Source organism: Motacilla alba, chromosome 2 (genome assembly GCF_015832195.1).
Source record: "Motacilla alba alba isolate MOTALB_02 chromosome 2, Motacilla_alba_V1.0_pri, whole genome shotgun sequence".
Taxonomy (NCBI): Eukaryota; Metazoa; Chordata; class Aves; order Passeriformes; family Motacillidae; genus Motacilla; species Motacilla alba.
In genome coordinates, this window is record NC_052017.1 from 71,212,128 (window position 1) to 71,234,075 (window position 21,948).

Below are 21,948 nucleotides of genomic sequence, written 5' to 3' on the forward strand. Positions count from 1 at the left end.
GTGATCTCCTATTGCTTTTAAAAGCTGGGGGTTTTTCGGCCATTCATACAGAGGCTTTCTTCTGGAGCTTCACCAAAGATTGCAGGTGGATATTTGGGCTAATTTCTCATCAGTTACAGAACTTAGTCCTTTCATAAACCCTATATGGGTTTCAGTGCTAAACGGTTTGATTTTTGTGGTACACTCTAATGCTTTTAATGAAATATTACTTTGCTGTGACCTTTTCCACTCCTTCTTTGTCCTTGTCCTTTAAATATGATGGAATTTCTGGAGATATAGACAGCTCTTTTATTTAGGGAGTATTAAAATGAAGAATTTTCTCTGGAGGTTGTTCTTCTTACGTAAAAAGATACTGCAAATGACATTTGGACTCTCCATAACTGCAATGAGACTAAATTTTTTTTTAATCTCACATGATAAAAGACAAATAGCCGAACAGTGCTATTATAAATTATGTGATCTTTATATGCTTAAATAAAGGCATTTTGCACGCTTTACCTTGACAAAGCTTCTGCTGCCCTCCTGGGAAACCTTGGCTAGTCACAATTAGGCTTGTGATCACAGACTAATATCTTACTTGTGGATGATTCCTTCTGGAATTACACCACTCTTGGGAGGCCTCAATGATCACAGAATAGTGATCCTACTGCTTTTATAGCATGGTGCACACCAGACACTTAAGAATGGAATTTCAAAGACTGAGTCAATTTCGCCCTTTGTCTTAAAGTGATTGGAGAATCTTTTCAAAGGTTTATCTTTATGATAGTGTTGTAAATACATAACATAGATTGAGAGAATTAGAAAAAAAAACCAAGTTAGAAAAAACAATTTATTAAGTAATATCATATAAATAACTTGTTACAAAAATCAATTTGCAAAAAGGCAAATTCACTCTGTCTGTGAGAAATTGTTGTTCAAATTGGTTTCTCATCATATCCTTAAATTTCATTTCCCCTGCCCTCCCCAACCCCAAAAAAGAAGCCAGTACAGTGAACAGGAAATATAAGGGAGAGAGTGCACACTTTCCATCTGACAAAAACCCATCCATGCTGCAGAAGAGATAATCATTCCAGCATGGGTCCCTCTGCAACACAGGGAAGTTCTAGGTGTAAACCTCTTGGATGACAAAATTGTCACCCACAAATGTCTCATTGCTCTCTGCTGAGCAATGACAGATCCATCCAATGCTGAGGCTCCCTTGGCACAACCAGGGGATGACATCATGAGAGACTGTGTGGCTGGAGCATGCCAGCAAGTAAATCTTCCCAGGTGGAGGCATCATTTTCAATTTATGCTTGGAAGTATTTTTAATTTAAAAAAAAATCAATACCAAAAAGCATTTATTTTAAAGGGTTTAAAAAAATCACAAATTGCAATAGGAGTTTGCCAGATTGATTTCGCTCAGTAACACAGTTAAGATGCACATAGCATTTATTATAAGGCCTTTCTTTAAAGTTTAATTTTTCCAAAGCAATGAAAGTAATCACAGAATTAAAACAGTACAGTGATTCTGAAGAGTTTTTTATGTGTCAAAATGCAGAACGATTTTGTGTTTGCAGTGTTCTTTCTTTGTTGTGTTCACCTGAATGCTTAATAGTTCTATAAGTTTGTATCTTTAATAAACACTAAAGTAATAGATCATAGAAAACTAAAAGCTTATAGAAAGTGTCTCCAAGTATATTTACATAAATAGTGCAGTCTCATAGGAAAAGTCAAAAGCCCATGGGAATGGAAAGGATTTCTCTTTATGCTGGACTTATGCCTTATTTGTCAAATCAACTTCATGGTAGGAGAAATTTAAACATAGCAGCTCCTTTTTTTTCTTTTCTTTTTTTTTTTTTTTTTTTTTTTAAAAGCCAAAGATACATGAAGATAAAAGGATAAGGGCAGGTTCTGTAAAAACTCCTTTGAGATCCAGTAACTCTACACATAAGATGATAGCTTTGTGGCTTTTAAGTGCCATGGGCCTGCCTTGCATATGACTGACTACCTCCCCTCACCCCCCATGCAATTCACCTCCTGCTCCTCTTCCTGTAATGCTCAGGTCTCTGCCACTTGTACTTCCTACCACGGCTCTTGGATGCCTACAGCTGAATTTTATCAACCATTCAGGAAACTGTTTTTGTGTATGACAAACACAAGTCTGGGCTCAAAAGTGTAATATTGCAAAATGATGGGCAGGATCAAGATTGTTTCAGCTGGCTTAAATAAAACTGCTGAGGGCAGAGACTGGTATTAAAGCATTGTGTTGGAGTTCTGTGTTTTTCTCTCTTTCTGGAGCAACGCATGAGTCTGTAGACATTAAATATGCTTTTGTTCCTCTTTAAGTACAGAAACAATCTCTGAGAAAAGAACTCTTTCTAAAGACTGAACTGAAAGCAAAAAAAATTGTGGTTTTGACATTTATTGGATGAGGCTGCTGTTTCAGAGGTGTAGATGGGTTGGAAAAATCCTGCCTTTCACAGCTTATGACACTTCATCCTCACTGGAAGCAGCGTAATGACTGTTACTTTGTCAGCTCTCATTTGATGAGGCAGCTCAGACTGCAGAGTTAATCGAAATGCAAATGGGCAGGGGATGGCAGCATCCATTTGGGACAGTGGTCTTCTGAAACACCTCAATGCTTCTCATAGCCAAAGGAACCATGGAGAGACCTTTCTAACAGATGGTGGCAGGTAGAACTAACACAGTGGTGCTTGCAGAGCACCTGCTCAAAACCACTGTCAGACCTGCTCAAAACTGCTGTCAGGAATCACCCTGCAGAAGACCACCAAGATAGTTCTGCCACAGAAATTGAACATGTGCCTTTCTTTCCGAGAGATCTACCTGGAAACAGCCTGGATTTAAGTTGCTTGGTGTAAAAGAGACGTCTTTCTCCCTATCCATGCAGATCTCCCTCTGGTGTGTCAGGAAACCTGAAAGTGTTGGAAGTCCACTGCTGGTTCTGTTCAACATGGATAATTCTGCTTTTCAAACTGTACATGTGTAGACATACATTTCTAAAGCCATTTCTCTCTACTATACTTCTCTATGTTCTTCTGGGTTTTATGGTACTGCAGATTTTAATTCTCTTGGTTTTGTGGGATTTGTTTTGTTTTGTTTTCATAACAGAGAATTGGAAAAGCTGTAACTTGTAATGTAGACTGCTACTTCCTAAAGTGGATGTTCTGAAGGTTGCCTCTTCCATTCACATTTAACAGTGAAGAAACACCTGAAGCAAGACCAGACAAATATGTTTCTTAGGAAATAATTAGAACCATTTCTGTTGGTATGGGTGACACATTTTTTCTACTACCTATCTTTTCCAGCACATTTTTAACAGATATAACTGAAAAAAAATATAAACAATTTGGTTTTCTCATGGTTAGACACAATTCCATCTCTGTCAGGTTTGGGAACACATCTCAGTCCCGTGATACTGCTGGTAGAGCCTTGTGCAGAGCTCTCTGCAAGTCTTTGCCTCAGCTCTCTTCCAAGCACTTGTCTGCACAGAGAGATGTCCTAAAACAGCTGCACTGGAGGCACAGGCTGCTGTGTCTCCCTACACTGGTGCTGCTGTAGGATGGAATTGGATTTAACCTGAAGTAGTTTTCCTGGGGTACAAAACACCCCAGCAAACACCAAACAAAAACAACTCCCCACAACTCCCCAGTTTTCTGGGGAAAAGTGACTCTCTTGGGAGTTGAGATGAAACAGCTACTGTAGAAACCTTATTCAATTTCAAGTGTAGAGATGTTATTGTTCTTCAGTAGCATGGCTGGCATAGCCTACCAGATCCCTGTTTCATATTGACTCCATTGAATTCCTTGGCATCTTTTAATATGTTTCCTGTTGTTAGGTCAGATGATTTCCCAAATTAAAAGCCAACTGCATTTTTATCTCTCTACCTGGCTTAGCTAAGCTGCCTAATAATATTTCCTCTTCTGTGGTTGTAAGAAGAGCAGGCTTAAAACAGCCTTGAAAACCACTTCATAGCCCATAGTCTAACAACTGGTTATCTACAAATGACAATTGTAGCACTGTGTGAAAGCATTGTTAAATACTCATTTCTATCATCTAGCACGCCACCATGCAACAAAGTGCAAAGAAATACTACTGCAAAGGTTTGTATTCACTGCAATATGGCACTTTCAATATTTAGAATGCAGTACTGATTTTATAAATTGCACTTTGTGGTACTGCCAAGCAAGAAGAAAAGAAAGAATGAAACTCTCCTTGCTGTGTGAGAGATGCTAAATCTGTTTAATTTGCAGGAAAAAAAACAGACCTTAAAACCTAGATGCATAAACAATAATTTGGATGCAAGTTTGCCTCAAATTTTCTTAGAAGAATGCATTTGCTATTCAGGCACCATATTTTTGGTGACATAACATAATTTTATATATATAATATATTTACATAACAGGCACGAGTAGCCACTCTCTATTATTTACTGTGTCACTCAATGGACAAGCTAAAACCAGCTTTGAATTAAAAGGAAAAACCAACAGAAAACTTGCGCTTGGACTGCTACTAACAATCACTAAATCACTGTACAAACATAGGAAAATAGTTACAAGGAGTTCACTGATCCTGCTGTCTCATTATCCCACCCAAGAAGTGACTAATGCAGGCTGCTGACTTGCAGAGTGGCCCAGCCCCTTCAGGGCACCATAGCTGTCTTCAGCCAAGTGCCACCAACTCCCTCTTCCCGGTGTGCTGGAGGTGGCTTGTGGGGCTGAACAACATCACAGCCACCTCTGCCATCCCCTCCACACACCAATCTGTTTCCTTGAGCTTAAGGAAGGGAAGGGACAGCTCACTGGCTCACTTCGGGCATCCAGCTGGATTCTCAGCTTGGGGCTATTTGCTGGAGGCAACCCCAGAGTGAAGGGTGAGAGAGAGATGTGTTAGAAAGCCACTGGTGAGAGCCCCTGGAGGGATGTGCTGGCCCCACTGACACTGTGTGAGGGGAGCAGCCTAAAGCGAGGGACCTGTGGCAAGTGGTGCTGAGCATCTGCTGCTCCTCCACATGTCTGAAATCCAGATGGTCTCTCCTGTCTGCCAGAGCCAGCTTTTGGACAGATAGCTTCCTAAAAGTTCCAATTTCAAGGAAGCCATGAAGAGCTAGGCTTATAGCATCTTAAATTACTTAGGGGCCCTGAAGAGGATGTAATAAGGCTCTAGCCATGCCATTGCCATTATGATGGGTGCAAAGGCTCAGCACCCCACCAAGTGATGGAGTAGGGAACCATTTTCAGTTGAACTTAAACACTCTGAGAGGCTTCTACCAGGGAGGCTCTGGACCCTTGGAAACTCTGGGGCCCTCTGCTCCGAAAGTATCCAATCTATGGTGTTGGGCATCTGCAAGCCATTAGCTGCTGTGCCATACACCTACAGGTGTGTGCTGCTCAATGAGTCCTTTCCTGCCCAGCCAGGGCCACAGCATGGCTGGCTCATCCTCTTCACTCTGAGCTGGTCCACAAAATCTAAAATTCTGGTATTGTGGTTGTAAAAGTCTAATACTTGGGACTTTTACTGCTCCCATTAACTCATAAGGAGTAATGAATTCTAGGGATTAATTTTTATTGCCCTTAGTTTTCTGTTTATTAACTTTTTTTCCTTATTTCTCTTTATTTCTGGAGTAAAATGAAGCTGTTTAATTTTCAAAATGATTCACTTAAAATTTGGGGGGGAAGAAAATAGATTCATTCCTGTAATTGTGGTATTAAATACTGTTTCATGAAATAAATTAGAATAATTACACATGAGGTATTTTAAAAATAGTAATTCCTTCTTTCCTTGGCACAATGCCATGGGCTGCTTCCCTACTTTGGGACACAGGGCAGTGTTTAACTCCTGGAATCGGATGTCCCCATGGCAGACCCTTAGGGTTTTCTCCAGAGAGCCTCTCCTAGATGTCTTTGAAGAGCAGCCAATACATGTCTGAAAAACCAACTGAAATACTGAGTGGTGTGCAAGCTATAAAGAAAACTGTTTTGGCCCAAGATTATGGCAACTTCCCCCACTCCACACCTGGACAAATATTACTCAGCTTGGCAAAGCAGATAAATACACACAGAGAAACTTGTGGTTAAAATTTTACCTTTCATTGAAGTCTTTAACAACCCTGACTGAGTAGTTTATCTTAACTCATTTTTAAAAATGAGTTATAATTACACCCCCCTCCCCCTTTCATGCCATTCACTGGAATGACCATTATTTGTTTGTTCAGGGCTTGAGTCTAGAAGAAAAAAAAAAGGAAACAACTAAAAAGCATGAAAAGTTACTTCCTGTGGCAGAATGCCAGTTTTCCATGTCTAAAGCATTTTCCAAATGTCTTACATAGTTCTTGCAGCATCCTGATGAGGTAGGCATTATTTCCCCATTTTACAGATAGCAAAACTGGGCAGAGAGTCAGTCAGGAATCCACCCTGGACATCCAGGCAGAGAAGGTCAGGACAAAAATAAAAAAAAGTTCTTTCCTCCTCTGAAGTTGCTCCTTCTGCCCCAGAGGGCTGCAGCCACCTTGAGGTCACTCCTCCCCACCTGCACATGAGAACAGGCAGGAGTAGCTGGATAGGAACACCCTGACTACAACGTCTCCAGGACAATGGGCACCTGAACTGATGTGCAGGTGGAGGCCAACTGAGGAAGTGCAAGCAAAAGCCCAGTTATAATCTGTCCCTTTCTCCAAGTCATGACCTTATCTGGAACTGGATTTGATGACTTTCCCTGTATCACAAAGCAAGCCTTGGTTAGAATGAGTAAACCATCTAAGAATTATATACTGGGGCTACTGACCACACACACGTGCACACACATACATCTCTCCAGCAATGCTAAGTCCAAAGAATATATACAGAGCAGTCAATGAACTATATATATGTGTGTGTTAGTATGATTCAGTGCAATGGGGAAATGGTGAGTTCTAGAGAAACACTCAGGTTTAAATGACCATTAAGCCTCTCTACCCTCCTCATGAGTTAAATGCGTGCTTGATGTTCTTTTCTCAGCTTACTCTACTTGTATAATAAACCTTCATTCCATCACCACTACTTTTGACTATAATACATAGGGTAAACTAGGGTACCTCATTACATTGGGATGTGCAATACACAATCGACAGAGCAGTCGTCTGAGCTGAATAGTCTGAATACAAGTAAAAAGCAAGTGAGCTTAAACAGTAATATACTCCAATTTACAATATAAGCAGAACAAGAAAAAATATTGCTCCCCATCTGATCCTTTTTTTTCCCTCCACTACTGCTGTGCCTGTAAGATTGGCTTGGTAAACTGGATGCACTCAAAAAATAAGGATTTTGCCTCTTGGAAGCTCATAAAATGATACTAGAGAAAGTTTACTCATGGCTAACCCACACAGACTGCAGTCATTAGACAATTCAAATGGGTAGAATAGAGAACCCTTTCAAACAGCTGTGGAGAAACAGAAAGAAATAGCCACTTCACATATCCCAATGCTGTTTCTGGGAATGAGGAACAGAAAAAAAAGAGAAAAAAAAAAAAAAGACAACGTATTAAGAGTCTTTGTCACTGTCCATTGAGCCATACATATCTGCCAGCTTTTTAAACCGAGGTCCCCAGTCACTGAGGTAATCGTAATCCTGATCTCCGTCCGTAGTCACCGACTCCAACGAGCTGAGGGACTCGGCCACAGAACCATTACCTTCGTATGCGTAGGTTGCTAATGAGTCATACGGGGGTGCTGTTGGATCTGTATCATTCTCCTTTAACCTTTGGTTAATGAAATCTCTGACATCCGTGTTATCTCGCGCTGTTGCAGTCCGCCGCGGCAGAAAAAGCGTTTCTGGCACAATGTCTCTGCGTAATTTATTATCATCTATGGCTTCGGGATTCCTCAGTGTGCCAATATCAAATGCCTGGGTGTCTTCCTCTCCACCACCTTCATCGTTATAACTGACAATGTTGTCTCTGATGTCTTCTTTGGAAATTATCAAAGGCTCTTTTTTCCGCTGCCGTCTCAGTGCTGCAAACAGCACCACAGTAACTGCAAACAAAAACAACAGTGAAAGAGAAAGGGAAAGAAGGTTAATCCCCAACTCCATTAAAGCCTGGAGGAAATGCTGTGCCTCTGCTTGAGCTTGAAGTTTGAGAAGACGTTTTGAGAAACTGAAAACGTGCACATCAGATTTTCAAGCTGCGCTTGCTCTGCCTGTGCGTTATTTGGGAGATAAAATGGCGTGGATGCACAGAGGAAAGGAGATGTCAAGCTCGTAGAAGGCAAGCAGAGTGTCTTTTTGCTGGTAGGCACTTTGTTACCCAGAGTCATATCATAATTTTTGTCACCTTGAGAACAGAACTAGTTTCATGATAGCTAGGAAGGAGGAAACACTTTCTCCAGAATAAGTAACATCAGATATTTTTTATGTTGAACCCCTTGGACAATATGCGACTTCTGCTATGGACAAGGATGGTATCTACTGATCTTAGCTAAGCAGAATTTCAAGATAAGTAAATCTATGCTCCTCTGGGAAAAAAGCTTGGAATATGGAGCGTGTTTTCAGTTGGCACAAACTATGAGTTTTATTAACTTCCCTGGAACATTTTTACAATGTACATTGTCTTGAAAAGTACACAAATTAAATAATGGACTGATGAGATATGATAAAAGTATTTTTTTAATCTGACAAAGGCGGATTTCTAGAAGATATTTTATGCCCTTCATTTTAAAGTGTGTGTTTCCATACACATATTTTTCATTTATTTGGAGGGAAGGAATTCTTTCCATGATCCTGATGCAAATTTTAATGTTTTTACTCAATAATGATCTTCAGTAGTGACAGAGAAGCAGACACAGAACGTGGAAAGGGATATGGTCAACACTTTCCTGTAGAAGCTAGTTTCAGATTTCTTAGCTGTATTCTACATTAAGATGTAAATGGCTGAATATTGACAAATGAACAGTAGCAAGGAGCAGGGATGTATTTCTGCTGTCAGTGTTGCTTTGGTAGTCTGAGGTCTGCAGTGCCTAGCATTTCAGCTCTGCTGTGCAAACTCCAAGGAAGGACACATCTTGCTGTCTTTACAGTTTTTCATAGCAAAGCAAAGCAGAAATGCCTAAACTCATAGATATGAGATGATAAGGTGGATCACAATGATCCTTCATGTCAGTTTTGCTTCTGAAATGGCATGTGAGTCAAGCACAGTAACTGGTAACGAATTTTTCTTTTCAGTTCTTTCCTCAGTTGTAACCTTTTAAGGCCAACATCAAGGACTAAGGGTGTCCCCAGCCCAAAACTTTATTCCATTGAACTTTATAATTCTTAGTTTCCTTTGACAGGCAAATTCTCGTGGGTTTTTTTCTTTTGGTTAGGGAAGGTGGTTGTTTTTTTGGATTTTTTTTTTGTTGTTTCTTTGTTTTGGTTGGATTTTTGGTAGGTTTTTTTTGGTTTGGGGTGGTTTTTTTTTTTTTGTTTGTTTGATTTGGTTGCTTGTTTTTTTTTAATAATGAGTTCCCCTGCAGGATTGCTTAGAGCAAAATACTGTCTGTAGGTGTGCCCGAGCATCTTGTAGATTGACTATGGAATGTCACCATAAAGACTGGATAAAGTAGGAAAATGCTATGTTTTACCACAGGAATACTGTGAATAAGAAAGAACAGCTGTCAATATGAGTTGAAAGGAAATGGATGGTGAAGTTGAAGAATTAGGAGAGGTGGTTCAGATTGCATTAGGACCTCAGTCTAATGATGAGGATTTACTTATGGCATCACAGAAGGGTCCTAGTTTGAGTGATACTTCTTTGTGCTGCTATGCAAAAATGCAGTGAGAGATGACTGTCTTCCTCAAGAGCAAAAAGCAGTGGCACTGTGTGGAAGGCTGGTGAAAGGTGTGTATGAAAGAAGAGAGAAAATGGGAGAACATTTTGGGAACTTGAAAAACACAATGTCAGTTTGGAATGGGCTTCTGGAACAGTGACTGGTAGAATGGTCTGAGAAAGCACAGGAACGATAGATTTTACATCAAGGAGTTGCTGAAGTATCACATTACAAAACCACTGTTACACAGAACATGCAAGGATGAGACTTTGATAAATACATCACATGTCTGATATGTGGATTTTACTACTTTGTGCTGAACTTGCAGGAAAAAAACAACCCTCATAAGCTACATGTTGAAGTACATGACCTTTATTTGCATGTCTGTGTTCAGCAGTATCTGAAACCTCCTGATAAGATGATAAACTTATTCAAACTGCATATAAACCTAGCAATTTACAGGCACTTTTTGTTGCTGCTAAACTTTGAGTTGTGGTTCAGGTCTGCCCAGAGTATTGTTTTTCACTCAGTAGTGGTTGCACATTCAAACCCTGCAACCAACCTGAAAATAGAAAATTATATAGCTGAGTTAATTGAAAATCTGCTTATGGTGCATGGTGGCATGAGCAGTAATTGACATAAAGTGCTGCTTAGCACACAGAATCAATTATTTTCGATTGACATATAACAGGAAATCGTTTAATGTCAGATTGATATTAATGAGCACAGTTGTACTAACGAGTGCAAGACTACCTGCAGCATTACATTACTTTTTCTGGTAAGGAACTTAATACAAAGTGAGTTCAGCCCTTAGGGGTAATGATACCATGTTTTGAAAAATGAATTTAATGGTGAATTAAAGATCAGATTGTTATTGTGGGAATCTTTTCTGAAAATGGGATAGAGTTATTTAAGCAAGCCATGACTATATTGTTAGAGGCTGAGAACCATGGCCTCATCTTTGACTCATTACTGGAGAGGGAAATTTTGTTAAAAGAAAAGATCAGGACGACCCTGCAGTGGTGAGAGGTCCAAGGAAGATAGGAGTATGGTAAAAAGAAGTAGAATCATGAAGGAAGCATTTTGTTCCTGGCCCAATCCTACTGCTGTAACATTGGTCTGACTCCCTTCTTTTCTTCTATCATCCTAATAACACCTCCCAGAGAACAGCCTATGTTGTGTTGTACAGCTGTCCCCAGATGAACAGGTACAGATAATGGCCACGTGACCAACTATCTCTGTTTGCGGTACAAGAGGGGTGGAAGCTGGCAGGTATGTGAGAGTGTGAGAGATGTTGCAAACTGTCCATATATATATATATATATATATATATATATATATATATATATATATAAAGTTGACCACCTGTAAGTGCCATAGCCAGAGGCTTCTGCACATCCTCCACACTCAGGATCCAGCCTCTTTCTAATGGTGGCTGAAATGGAGGACACTGCAGCCTTTGAGAGAGTCCCTCAGTATCACTCAACATCCTTTTCCAACAGAAAAAAAGCACCGAGACTTTTTTCTCCTCAGTTTAGAAATGGAGAGGTAATTCTTCAAAACTTCAAATCTGTGCTCTTTCCATGGGCAACAGAAAAGGATGGACACTTGGAAAAGGTTATGAGTAATGTGTCTGGTCCTCCTCAAAAACCTCAATAAAGGATGGGATGGGATAGGATGGGATGGGATGGGATGGGATGGGATGGGATGGGATGGGATGGGATGGGATGGGATGGGATGGGATGGCATGGGATGGGATGGGATGAATGTCTCTCTCCAGGTGTCTCATTCCATTGAACAGAGTGTGGAGCCCAGCTGTCTCCTCTCCCTCATTTATTGCTAACTTTTAGATAACTAAGGTTAGATTGGTTGTGCCCTATACACCCCATCTGTAGCAGCCCTTAGAAGAAGAAGTACAATAATATATGTAGAGTATAAGACAATGATGTCTTTACTTTTCCTTTTTCCTAGTCTAGGAATAATCATTACAGCGATGCAAAATGACCATGAAAGGAACAAAATGTCTCTGAGCTACTTACCAAGTAATATAATGATGCAGAGAAGAATGGCAATAAGAGCCCCAGTGCTAAGACCAGTAGGATGAATCAAGGCTTCTGCATTACAGGACAGCATCTTTCCTCGATGGTCACAAGCACACACTCGAATAGTCACCGTTTCAGTGCTGCTCTGGATGGGGTAATCATTGTCTGATATTACCACTGGCAAGAAGTAGGTACTTGTTTCATGCCGGTTATATCTGGTTTTTCGAGTGAAAATCCCTGCTGTGTTGTCTGGAAACACAAAGCATGCATTAAATCTTCATCTGAAGACTGAAAGCAAGGATAAGATAATAAAGAAAAGTCTTCCTAGAAATTCACCTCTGTTGTCCTGTAGTGTAAAGTTTGAGCTGCTGGCTGCCTCAGGAGCTAAGGAGAATGAAAACTGATGTCCATTGTAAGAGTCATCTTTATCAACAGCACTTAATGTTTGTATCAGCTGAAACAATAAGAACAAAATTATCTCCTAAGTCAGTGAACTTTATATTTATTTATGTACTCTAAAAAAAACTGTAAAAGCAATCTTTTTATATTAATTTTTTTCTTCGGCTTCAAGGCAGATGATGTTGCTATGGTGAGCTCAAGAAAAGTCATTCACATGCTGCTGATGCTGTTTGGGGTCACCATACTATTATATCCTATACCATCAGGGAGTGACATCATGAATTTGAAAGCTGGCGGGAAAATCCTGTTGATTTCACCAGAAGGCCTGGGTTAATGCCACTGCAGATGGGTAGGAAACCTTTGCATGTGACAAGGAATAGAGATGAAAGGTGAGACAGTCCAAGCTGAATTTATATTTATCTACCCAAATCTCATGTCACAGAAATTGTTTGGCTGAATCTTCCAAATCATCTGCAACTCTGAACTACTTCACAATAGGAGTGGTAGACTGTTGTGGTGTGTTTTGTCCTATTAGTATGATTATTGTTTGATTTGTAATTTCCTTATGCTGCCTTTTGGTCTCTACCCCTTTTCCCAGAACTTCTTTTACTCCTCCTTTCATGAAATGCCAATCTCTCTATAAAAACTGCCTTCTCTCTCGAAACTTCCCTGTCAGTTTTGTACTTCTTTAAACTTCATTAGTTCACTGAAACTGTTCTTTTCTCTTGGGATTCTTCATTGGTTGATATTTGAATGCCCACCTTGTACGTCATCTCTAGTTTCTCCTGATTTGTTGAATTTTGTATCCTCCCCTATGACCCTCCCTTGGTATATAAACTATTGTCTGCCCTGAGATCAGGACCCTGGAAGAACTGAAAGGGGAAGCTGTAACATCAAATAAACTTATCCCAGGATCCGTGACTGCTGCCTCTGTTTTTGCGCTGTGCCTTTCCTGGCAGCTGGGGATCAGCGGAGCTGAGAAGGAACTGTAGCTCCTGTCATCATCTAGCCTGGACAAGCAACAGTAGACTGAGAACTATCTAGCAGGATACAGTTGTATCACAGACAGGACCTGTAACATTTACAGACATGAAATTGTTTTTGAAGGAGACAGTGGAGGCGCCTGGATAAAGCAAAGGATGAAAGAACAAAAATAAATCAGGGGTAACAAGGTGCAGTACAGAAAATAACATTCAAAAACATACCATCATGTCAGCTGGAAGAATACTGAGTGAAATCAGACACTGTGCAGCCACTGTTTAATTTTGCAATTAAGTCTGATGCAATGCAAAGTACACCGCTTGATGAGGTAATGCAAGAGTAGCAGCAAAACTCATTTAATTTGGAATATTTTCTTAGTACGAGCAGGCAACACACCTGTTCTGCCTTTGCGTTTTCACAGACGAAGGTCTCGTAAAACATGGCAAACTCTGGAGCGTTGTCATTTACATCCAAGACCTTAATGAACACGGGGACACGGCTGCTTTGTTTTGGGTTGTCTGAAATGACAAAACCAGAATGGAGATTTTATTTAGCCCAGTTACTGACTCAGGACGAAAAGGAGAGACTTGGTGGCTCAATTCTTCTCACTTTTAGAGCACTTCACTTATGTTCTGTTGATTTCTGCTGAGTGCTTTATGGGATAAATGTAGTATCATTACTCTAATTCTGTGTAAATATAGAGTTATGATGGAGCAGGAGTCCAGGATTTAGAAATTCCTTTGATCATTCCAAATGCAATTATGAATGTATGTGCGATATACATAAATATAATACTGGAACTAAATTAAATCTATTTATTAGCCTGACTCATACTGTTTGGTGGCAGTGAAGTATCTAGAACATATTCCCTTCCTTAGCTCTCTCACAGGAAGAGTCATGAGGATGAGACTGAGTGGGTTTTTCCTCCATTTGTTAAATACAATACTTTGTGCCCTACAAATCTTGTGGTACAGTTCCTTAAGCTACCATGATTATCATTATTTTATAGAAATAGTAACTGCAGCTGTGATCACAGATGCTTTCTAACCTGTTGTGAATTGTTTTGTCTGATGTTCTAGAGTAAATACTGAAGTGTATCAGCTGAAAAACATAAACTCTATATAAAACCTGCAGGTCCCCCTATGTAAACAATCTTTTTTTTAACCTATAAGGACTGCATAGTGCCAAGAGACTGAAACTGACAAAGATATTCCTGAGCACAGAATATTAGTGAAAATACTGTCATCTTTCTGGATAAAAATATAAACATCTGGAAGCACATCATACTGTATAGACCATTCCTTTTCCTGCTGGGAGAAGACAGGCTTTAGTCAAAATGATACACAGAATAAGGAAGAAAAGCAGTGGCAGTAACCTTGCCTAGGGCCATGCATGGTGAAATAGGCAAGATTCTGAGGCAAAAAGTCACACCATAACAACCACTGACTCCTAAAATGGACAAGATCTGGTCCCAAAGAAATTTGTCATCACTAATTGAAAGAAATCCAAGAGACACTGCCATTGATCTGTCTCCTTTGTGCTGCATATCACACAATATCTACCTAGGATTATGTGGGTATGGGAATGTGAGAGAGAGAAATATGAGGAAAAGAGTGTGATTGAGATAATTTTTTTAAAAATAAATACCTTCCCCTCTCCTGCATGAGGGTTCACACTGAATTTCCTATGTTGATCTCCTACCCATGTTAATATGGTTTATCAATGCATTTTAACCTATCATTCAAGTGAAAAAATAGTGCAATAAAATATAGCAGATCTAAGACTCTATATTCTTCTACAAGCATTCCTTATAGTAGCTTGCTGGTTTTATTATTATATTCATTCATTCTAGCAGCTTCTATTTATTCATTATAGTAGCTTGTTGACTTTTATTAAAGTCCTATTAATGTGTTTATCATCCTTTTACAAATGTGAAAATGCTTTCTCCAAGATTGGCATTGCTTATTTGTATTACAGAGCTCTGTCATTTGGACAAAATATTGTGCTTTAAGGCTCCACAGTCCCATTGAAGTTAATATGATTCCATTAGGCATAAACCTCTTTCTAATATCAGCCATTGGGCTAAATTCATTCGATGTATAAAATAACAGTTTATGTATAATATGGAGTGAGCTTAATTCTTTGCTAAAATACATCAATAAAAGTGTTGAATTTTTATAACAGGCAGAAATCAAAGGCATTCATTTGAAGTCACAGGACTATTGGCAAGACTATTTTGTAGGGAATACTTTTCAAACAAATATATTCAAATATATTGACAAACAAGTTTCTTCTCCTCTAAAGAAGGGGAATTGTTTTCTTTCCTGCTTTTTAAACCTAAACCTACATATTTTCATTTCACTTCTAGGTGCTTAAGGTTCTCACAATTTAAAACCATAATAAACAGAAGCTTGATATAAACTGAATTCATAGAATTCAGGCTCTATGAACATATGGCTCTTCTCTGATTTAATGGAAATCAATATACATTGTCAAGTCTTTTTTTTTTTTTTTGGATATTTTGTGTCATCATCTTTCAAATTATTTGTGCAAATTAATTCATTTAGGTTCATTTGTTAGCATTATCCCTTAATTACTGCTGGGCTCTATCACCATAGACACAAAAAACTGCTTAAATCTATTTCTTTGCACAGGCATATGTTTTCTGCTGAGCCAGCAATAAAACTGTAACAGAGGTGTTTTTTTTCCAAAATACAGCCTCATAGTCCTTCCAATGTTTGACTTACCCATAAATGTTAAGTAGCAAATATTAAAAATACTCTGGGAATTGTCTCTAGTAAATCAGCTGTAATTCTGCAGCTGTGACTCACTAGCCCTGTGTCCCCTGTTTTAATGCTGGTTTGCTGTCTGGATGTGGTAGATGTACTGACCTGGGATTTCACCAACTATTTATGTGCAGCAGTCACAGCATGATTGATTCTCTGGACTGCTGAGCAATTGCAGCTCATGCTGGTGAAAAAGGAGAACATTTAGAACTGGAGCAATCTACAGTTACTGATAATTCTAGACAAAGGGAAAACAACTTCTGTATTTTTTTTAACTGTAAAGTCAAATCAAGAGCAGTCATCACTGAAAGGTGTTTCTCTTTATGACTTTATAATTATTTTTTTCCTATATCAAAGGGAGCACCCACCCATTTGAAGGCATATCCTGCCTGTAACCTGACTAGATTATTTTTAGATTACTTCAGTGAAATATGTTTGGGGCTTGATGAGATAATGTCACTGAGAGTAATAAGTGATTCTATGGAATTTAGTGGAATGGGACTTAAAACAGCCATGCTAGAAATTTTTGGGTTTGCCAGAAACAATAAGCAGTGGTACTTTCCAGTTTAGTCTCTTGAGACTAGAATTTGTGAAGTGTCCTGGATCAGAAAAGTACATTTTGCCAAAAAAAAATTGCCTTTGGAAGACATATACCCTAGTTATTCCAAATTTTGTCTAGGCTTAGTAAAGCACACCCTGGGAAACAGGTTTGTTGCAGCCTGAAAGGATTCAGACTAAAGAGGAATAGTAATTAAGACAGAAGCCTGTGTCTGACACAAGAGGTTAAATTAAGAAGGTTTGGTGTGGTAGAAGGTCTGTGCTTAGAGGAGGAAGCAAGAAAGCAAATGAGTACTTCCTACCGATGCTAAGCTGGTTTTTGGGCAGTTTTCTATACTGCATGTTATTTCAGCCCAGCTGGGGTCAATGCAAGTGTTCTTGCTATTGTTAATGCTAAATGTTCTTGCTATTCTTTCCTTTTTAGGCATTTATTTTTCCCTTCTGCTCTACCTACAAGCTGCCTATAGTGTACAATTTTTGACCCTAGAACCCACCTTCAAGAACTTAACAGAAACACAGCCACGTGACTAACATTCAGTGTTTGGTGTGCTGAAATCCTATACCCAGCATTAAAAGGTGCAAACTTTTATGAGTAGGAGAAAATTATTAATGTCCTGTCATTCCTATAGGCTTATATCCACTACTCCTTCATTTAACCCCATTTGCTTACCTCAGTAACATTGTTTTATACTGGTTTTCAGTTTTAAAGAAGATTTATACAATAAAGATAGTTGAGTCAAGTAATTTTGAGCTTTTTACACTCTTTTCACTGTTAAGCAGGTAAATTGAACCATATAGACATAAAAAAAAGAAAGTAGAGCTTACATTATCTCAGAAAAAAATCAAAAGCTTTTTAGCCTCTGAGTTGCAGAGAGGCATTGTAACAGTCACAGAACTGGTGTTTATATTAAATTTATCTACCATTTCACCATAAACATAGGCACTGTGACTCTGCAAAAGCAAACAGAATTGCATTCCCTGACATTTGAGCATGTGATGCACTTATAGATAATGTATTAAAACAAAGCGGATTGTTTATTAAGGCCATCTCGAACACATGTCTTATCTTAGACCCCTGGCATTTCGACTTCTAAAATCAGCCTGTCTAGTGTTATCACAAGATCACTACTTTGGAACAATACTAAACTAAGTGACAGACTGATCTGTAGCTGCGGCTTGTAATCTCAAAAGATGCACACAAAAAATTGAGATGCATAAAACTGACTTAGATCTGGGTACCCAGCTCAGCCAAGCCACTTCAGCCTTATTTGAAAACATCAAGTCTGAAGGAGACTGAATTCAGCCAAGGAATGCAGTTTGGCTTTAAATCACCTGTTTTGCTGCATACCAGTTTCAGAATTCAACGACCACTTTCAAAAATTTAAAGTGGCTATAACTGATCAGAGAACACAGAACTGCCACCTTTTCTCCCTGCTAAGAGAGGTTACCTCTTCATGAACTGTGTCCCTAATAAACACAAAACTGCAGACGACCTCTTGCAGAGTTACTGCTTCTTCATTAGTATTGAGTGGGCTATCCATAAACCTGACATGTGCCCAGCTGCGCTTTCCACACACTCAGCTAGAAGGCTGAATTCATTACATCAGGGACAGGAGTCATATTTAGGTTTAACTTACTGATCTCTGCTGCTATTACTGTAATGTTGTGCCACAGCAGTGTTTCCCGGTCAAGGGGTTTGGAAGTGAATATCGAACCATTTCCTGAATTGATGTTGAATACTCTGTCCATATCAGTGTGACGATCTACAGAGTACCTGCAAATACAGAGACAGGGGTTAGAGGAATGCTTTCCTTTTAATTTCTAGGTTCTAAAACCATTTTCTATGACTAGACATCAAACAGCTAGTAAATGGGGTTTCCTTTTGTTTTCAGCACAGGCTTCAGAGTCTTTATGCAGTCACACAAAGAGCTAGTTCTGAGCTACTGGATAATGACACATGGGAGGCTTGATTTAGAAGGTGGAGTATTGTCACTGAATAAATGAATTGTTGTGGAATTTACATACCTCTGCGAATCATCAAAGCTTTGTTTTTAGTGAAAAATGTGAAGTCTGTGTCCTGAAAGATACGAAGTTTATTTTAAGGCTGAGTTCGTTTTTCCTTTATAAAACCCTCTTTTTATGGATTGATATTTCAACTGTTCCAAATCATTTCTGATACAAAATGTGACAGCTGGGGTGCATTTTTACTTTTCAATTCTCAGCATTTAAAAAGGTTGCCCTCCCAAACCAAGTCAGCACAGAACAGAAATTCATTATTTCACATATCACAAAAAGGTTTGTTGTAACTCATTAAAACTAACATTCTCAGCCCTGCTTGATGGTATCTATATGTGAAAAGGAATGCTAACAAGCTCTGGATGAGCTCAGAGTCTAAATACAGATTCAAATTTTCAATTTGAGCTTTTGCTTTTTCAGCTGAACTAAATCCAAGTTTAAAAGTAGAACTCTCCAATTCCCGGGAGAGAGCACTACCACCTTGATCCAAATGCTGTGACTTGGTTTCATCTCTCCTGAAGGGAAAATTCTTGCATAAATTATGGAGGTTTTTGACAGAAATATGTCTCTGATGTTGCCAAAGCAAGAATGCAATTGCATTATTCTGCTCTTGTTTCCAGCCCAACTGTGTGCTCATGTACAATGCAGGACAGATCCTTAGGAAGCCCAGTGTGCTCCCTTGGTCTCCTTGCACGCCACATTGATGGAGACAAGGCAGCTACTGCTGTCCCTTGTGTCCACACAAGGGTAAACACAACAGCTGAGCTGGTAAGCAGTCAGATAAAAACTGGGCTAGGAGAATGGCTGGCAGAGGTCACCGCCACCACAGAATTCAGGGGAATGCAGAGGCTGAAGAAAAATTTCTCTCCCCTGCTCTGCCCTAGAAGCAGCGCAAGACATGTCCTCCATTCTGTACAGATTTCCTATTTCCTAGTGCCTGTGCAGTGTCTTTTAAATTCTGAGAAACACCTTGCATGAAGAAGGAATGAAAAAGAACAAACTAGTTGAAATGTGGTTCTGCCAAAATTTTTAAATGAACTAACTTGTTAATTGTCTTGTAACTTTATTCTTTGCAAATAAAATGTGGGATATAATGCCTACAGAAAATTAGACTTATTAGGTCTTATGCCCAAATAAGAATTTAAGTGAAGCCTACCTTTCTAAAGGAAACAATGGCGAGTATTTTTATTATTTGCACTAAACTGTGTTTCTTTTTCCATGGTAATTCCTAGGGAAGCACCCAAATGACATTCAAAGGTACTAGCACAAAAGGCTAGCGTATTTTGGTAGGACTTGCATGGGCAAACTTTGCTTATTCTTCAGGAGTTCAGATTTAGTTTTCATTCATTGCTGTCACTTCACTGACAGTACTGCAGTTTTGGCTGTAGGAAGTCAGCTGTGGTGTCACTAACGTAGTTCCTTTATGTAGCATTGTGACATTACCATCAGCTTGAAAAGTGCTGCTTTGTCTAAATCTAAACAGCATGTGTAAAATTGTTGACGTGGCTGAAATACTTAATGGGAATAAGTTTATACAAACTGGTCTGACTCTTTTATATTTTGACTAAGTATTTGATATGGTAAACATTCATTTTAACTTTCATTCATTCGGGCTTTTATATAATATTATGTTGGTATCTTGTGAATTCAATTATTTTCAGATATTCTGTAGCTCATTTCCACACCTTTCAGCTGAAATACTTTGGTATTTTGCAGTTAAATCTACATTCTGTATTCTTCTTTGAAATGAAATATCAGGATTTTCCACAGTTTAGCTGTTCCAGCTAACTGTAATACTATGTTTCAAACTCTTATTCAGCAAGACATTTAAATAAGCAACTAGCTTTAGGCATGAGCTGTCTGTTCATTGGGGGTTTTTGCTTCAATTTTACTTTCACTCCAGCTTCATATTTTGAATGCACTTAAAAAATCTTACTGTCTTAGCACATTTTAATGTCTTGCTATATTGCAATCACTGTCTTTGAGAGATTTCCCAAATTCAATCTGTGGTACAGTATCTGGAAGAAAAAAAAAAAGGTTCTGGACTTTTTCTAAGATTATCAGGGCTGTAACACTGAGAGCTTCTTCTTCAAGATATTAAGGATTTTAAAGTACAAATATTTGTAAAGCCATATGTATATTCATTCATTTGTAAAGTGGAAACTCAAACTCATAAAAAAAAACCCAGCAGAGACAGTTTCTTAATGGAATGTTAATTTTATTTCTTCATATCCCGAAGAAAATACATACAAGGTCAGTGCATTTAAAGTATATTCCAATTATACCATTAAATCTGCTCTAGAAGGATGATTTTAATAAGCTAGACTGTCACTTCTATTTCTCAGTTTGCATAATCCAGTCTCTTTTGATCAAGGATTTTTAATTATCTTGAATTGGTGCTGATTCTGACTTCTGGATCACAACCTAGTAAGAATTAAGTAGACAACATCAAACTAATTTTTACATTTATTTAATGAAATTATGGGTGTGTATTTGTCAGACTTCAGGACTTCATCTCTTTCAAGCTCTGAGGAATTGACAAGCTAGGAATTTAAGAAGTATCTGTGTAGACTCCGGTCTCTCCTTGTACACAAGAGGAAGAAGGGAAGGGTAAAAGAGAGAATCTAACACATGCAAATACGTTGTCAGTAAAATACACAAACAAAATTTAGCCTTACATTTGTTTGCAGATCATTCTCATCTGGGGTACTTTAGTAAATCAAATCACAGCAGGAAGACAGTTGCAGTGACTGATGAACTTCATTATGCCTCTGAGGAGTTACTATAGCAAAAAAACTCAGCTAGCAATTTTAAAAGATCTGATGTACAATACAGCAGTGCTAGTTTCAGCATTGTTTTTTTATCAGTATGCAGAGGTTCATATTATTTTATGTGTAGATCAAACACAAGTAGAATGCAAAAATTTTTTTATAACACCTCTGGACTGTAGAATGCTGCTTGGGAGCATCTTAATGTTACTACACTTGGACACATATTCAAATATAGCCAAACATGTACTGGTGTATTTTTGTATTTTCTTAATGTCATATCAGAGCAAAACTTACTTAGAAGACTTAGACTGATGCAATTTAGCTCTGCCAATACACAGGTCACAAATGGTTCTGCAGCCTTGCAACCAGGGCAGATATCCGCTTTATATTTTGCTATCGCTTCATTGTCTTCTGATGCTCAGCAGCTTGCTGTCTAATGCAACCACAAGCCAGGAAGATTTGTGGGTCAGGAAGGGATGTGTGTGTGAATTTTTCATAATGCATTTTCATAATGATATTGTGAAGGTTTCCTTTAATGGAAGATCAAAGGGACTTTCATCTAACAGAGTTAGGGCTCAGTTTGTTTAAAAAGAGAAATCTTCACTCGAGTAGAGGAG

At 38.7% G+C, this 21,948-nt stretch overlaps 1 protein-coding gene across 5 annotated transcripts in view; it reads right to left on the reverse strand.

Annotated features, from left to right (window-relative positions):
- Window positions 1-775: 775 nt before the first annotated feature.
- Window positions 776-21,948, reverse strand: part of CDH6 (cadherin 6) — a 103,526-nt gene continuing 82,353 nt past the window's right edge. For 4 of the 5 annotated variants that reach the window (XM_038127392.1, XM_038127393.1, XM_038127395.1 and 1 more), the window contains 5 exons: window positions 18,182-18,318; window positions 13,597-13,718; window positions 12,157-12,274; window positions 11,818-12,069; window positions 7,518-8,008 (listed from right to left, as the gene is read on the reverse strand). In XM_038127392.1, the coding sequence (XP_037983320.1) occupies window positions 7,518-8,008; window positions 11,818-12,069; window positions 12,157-12,274; window positions 13,597-13,718; window positions 18,182-18,318 (1,120 nt within the window). Of the gene's footprint in view, window positions 8,009-11,817; window positions 12,070-12,156; window positions 12,275-13,596; window positions 13,719-18,181; window positions 18,319-21,948 lie in introns of all 5 variants that reach the window. The other variant, XM_038127390.1, reaches the window with a different exon arrangement.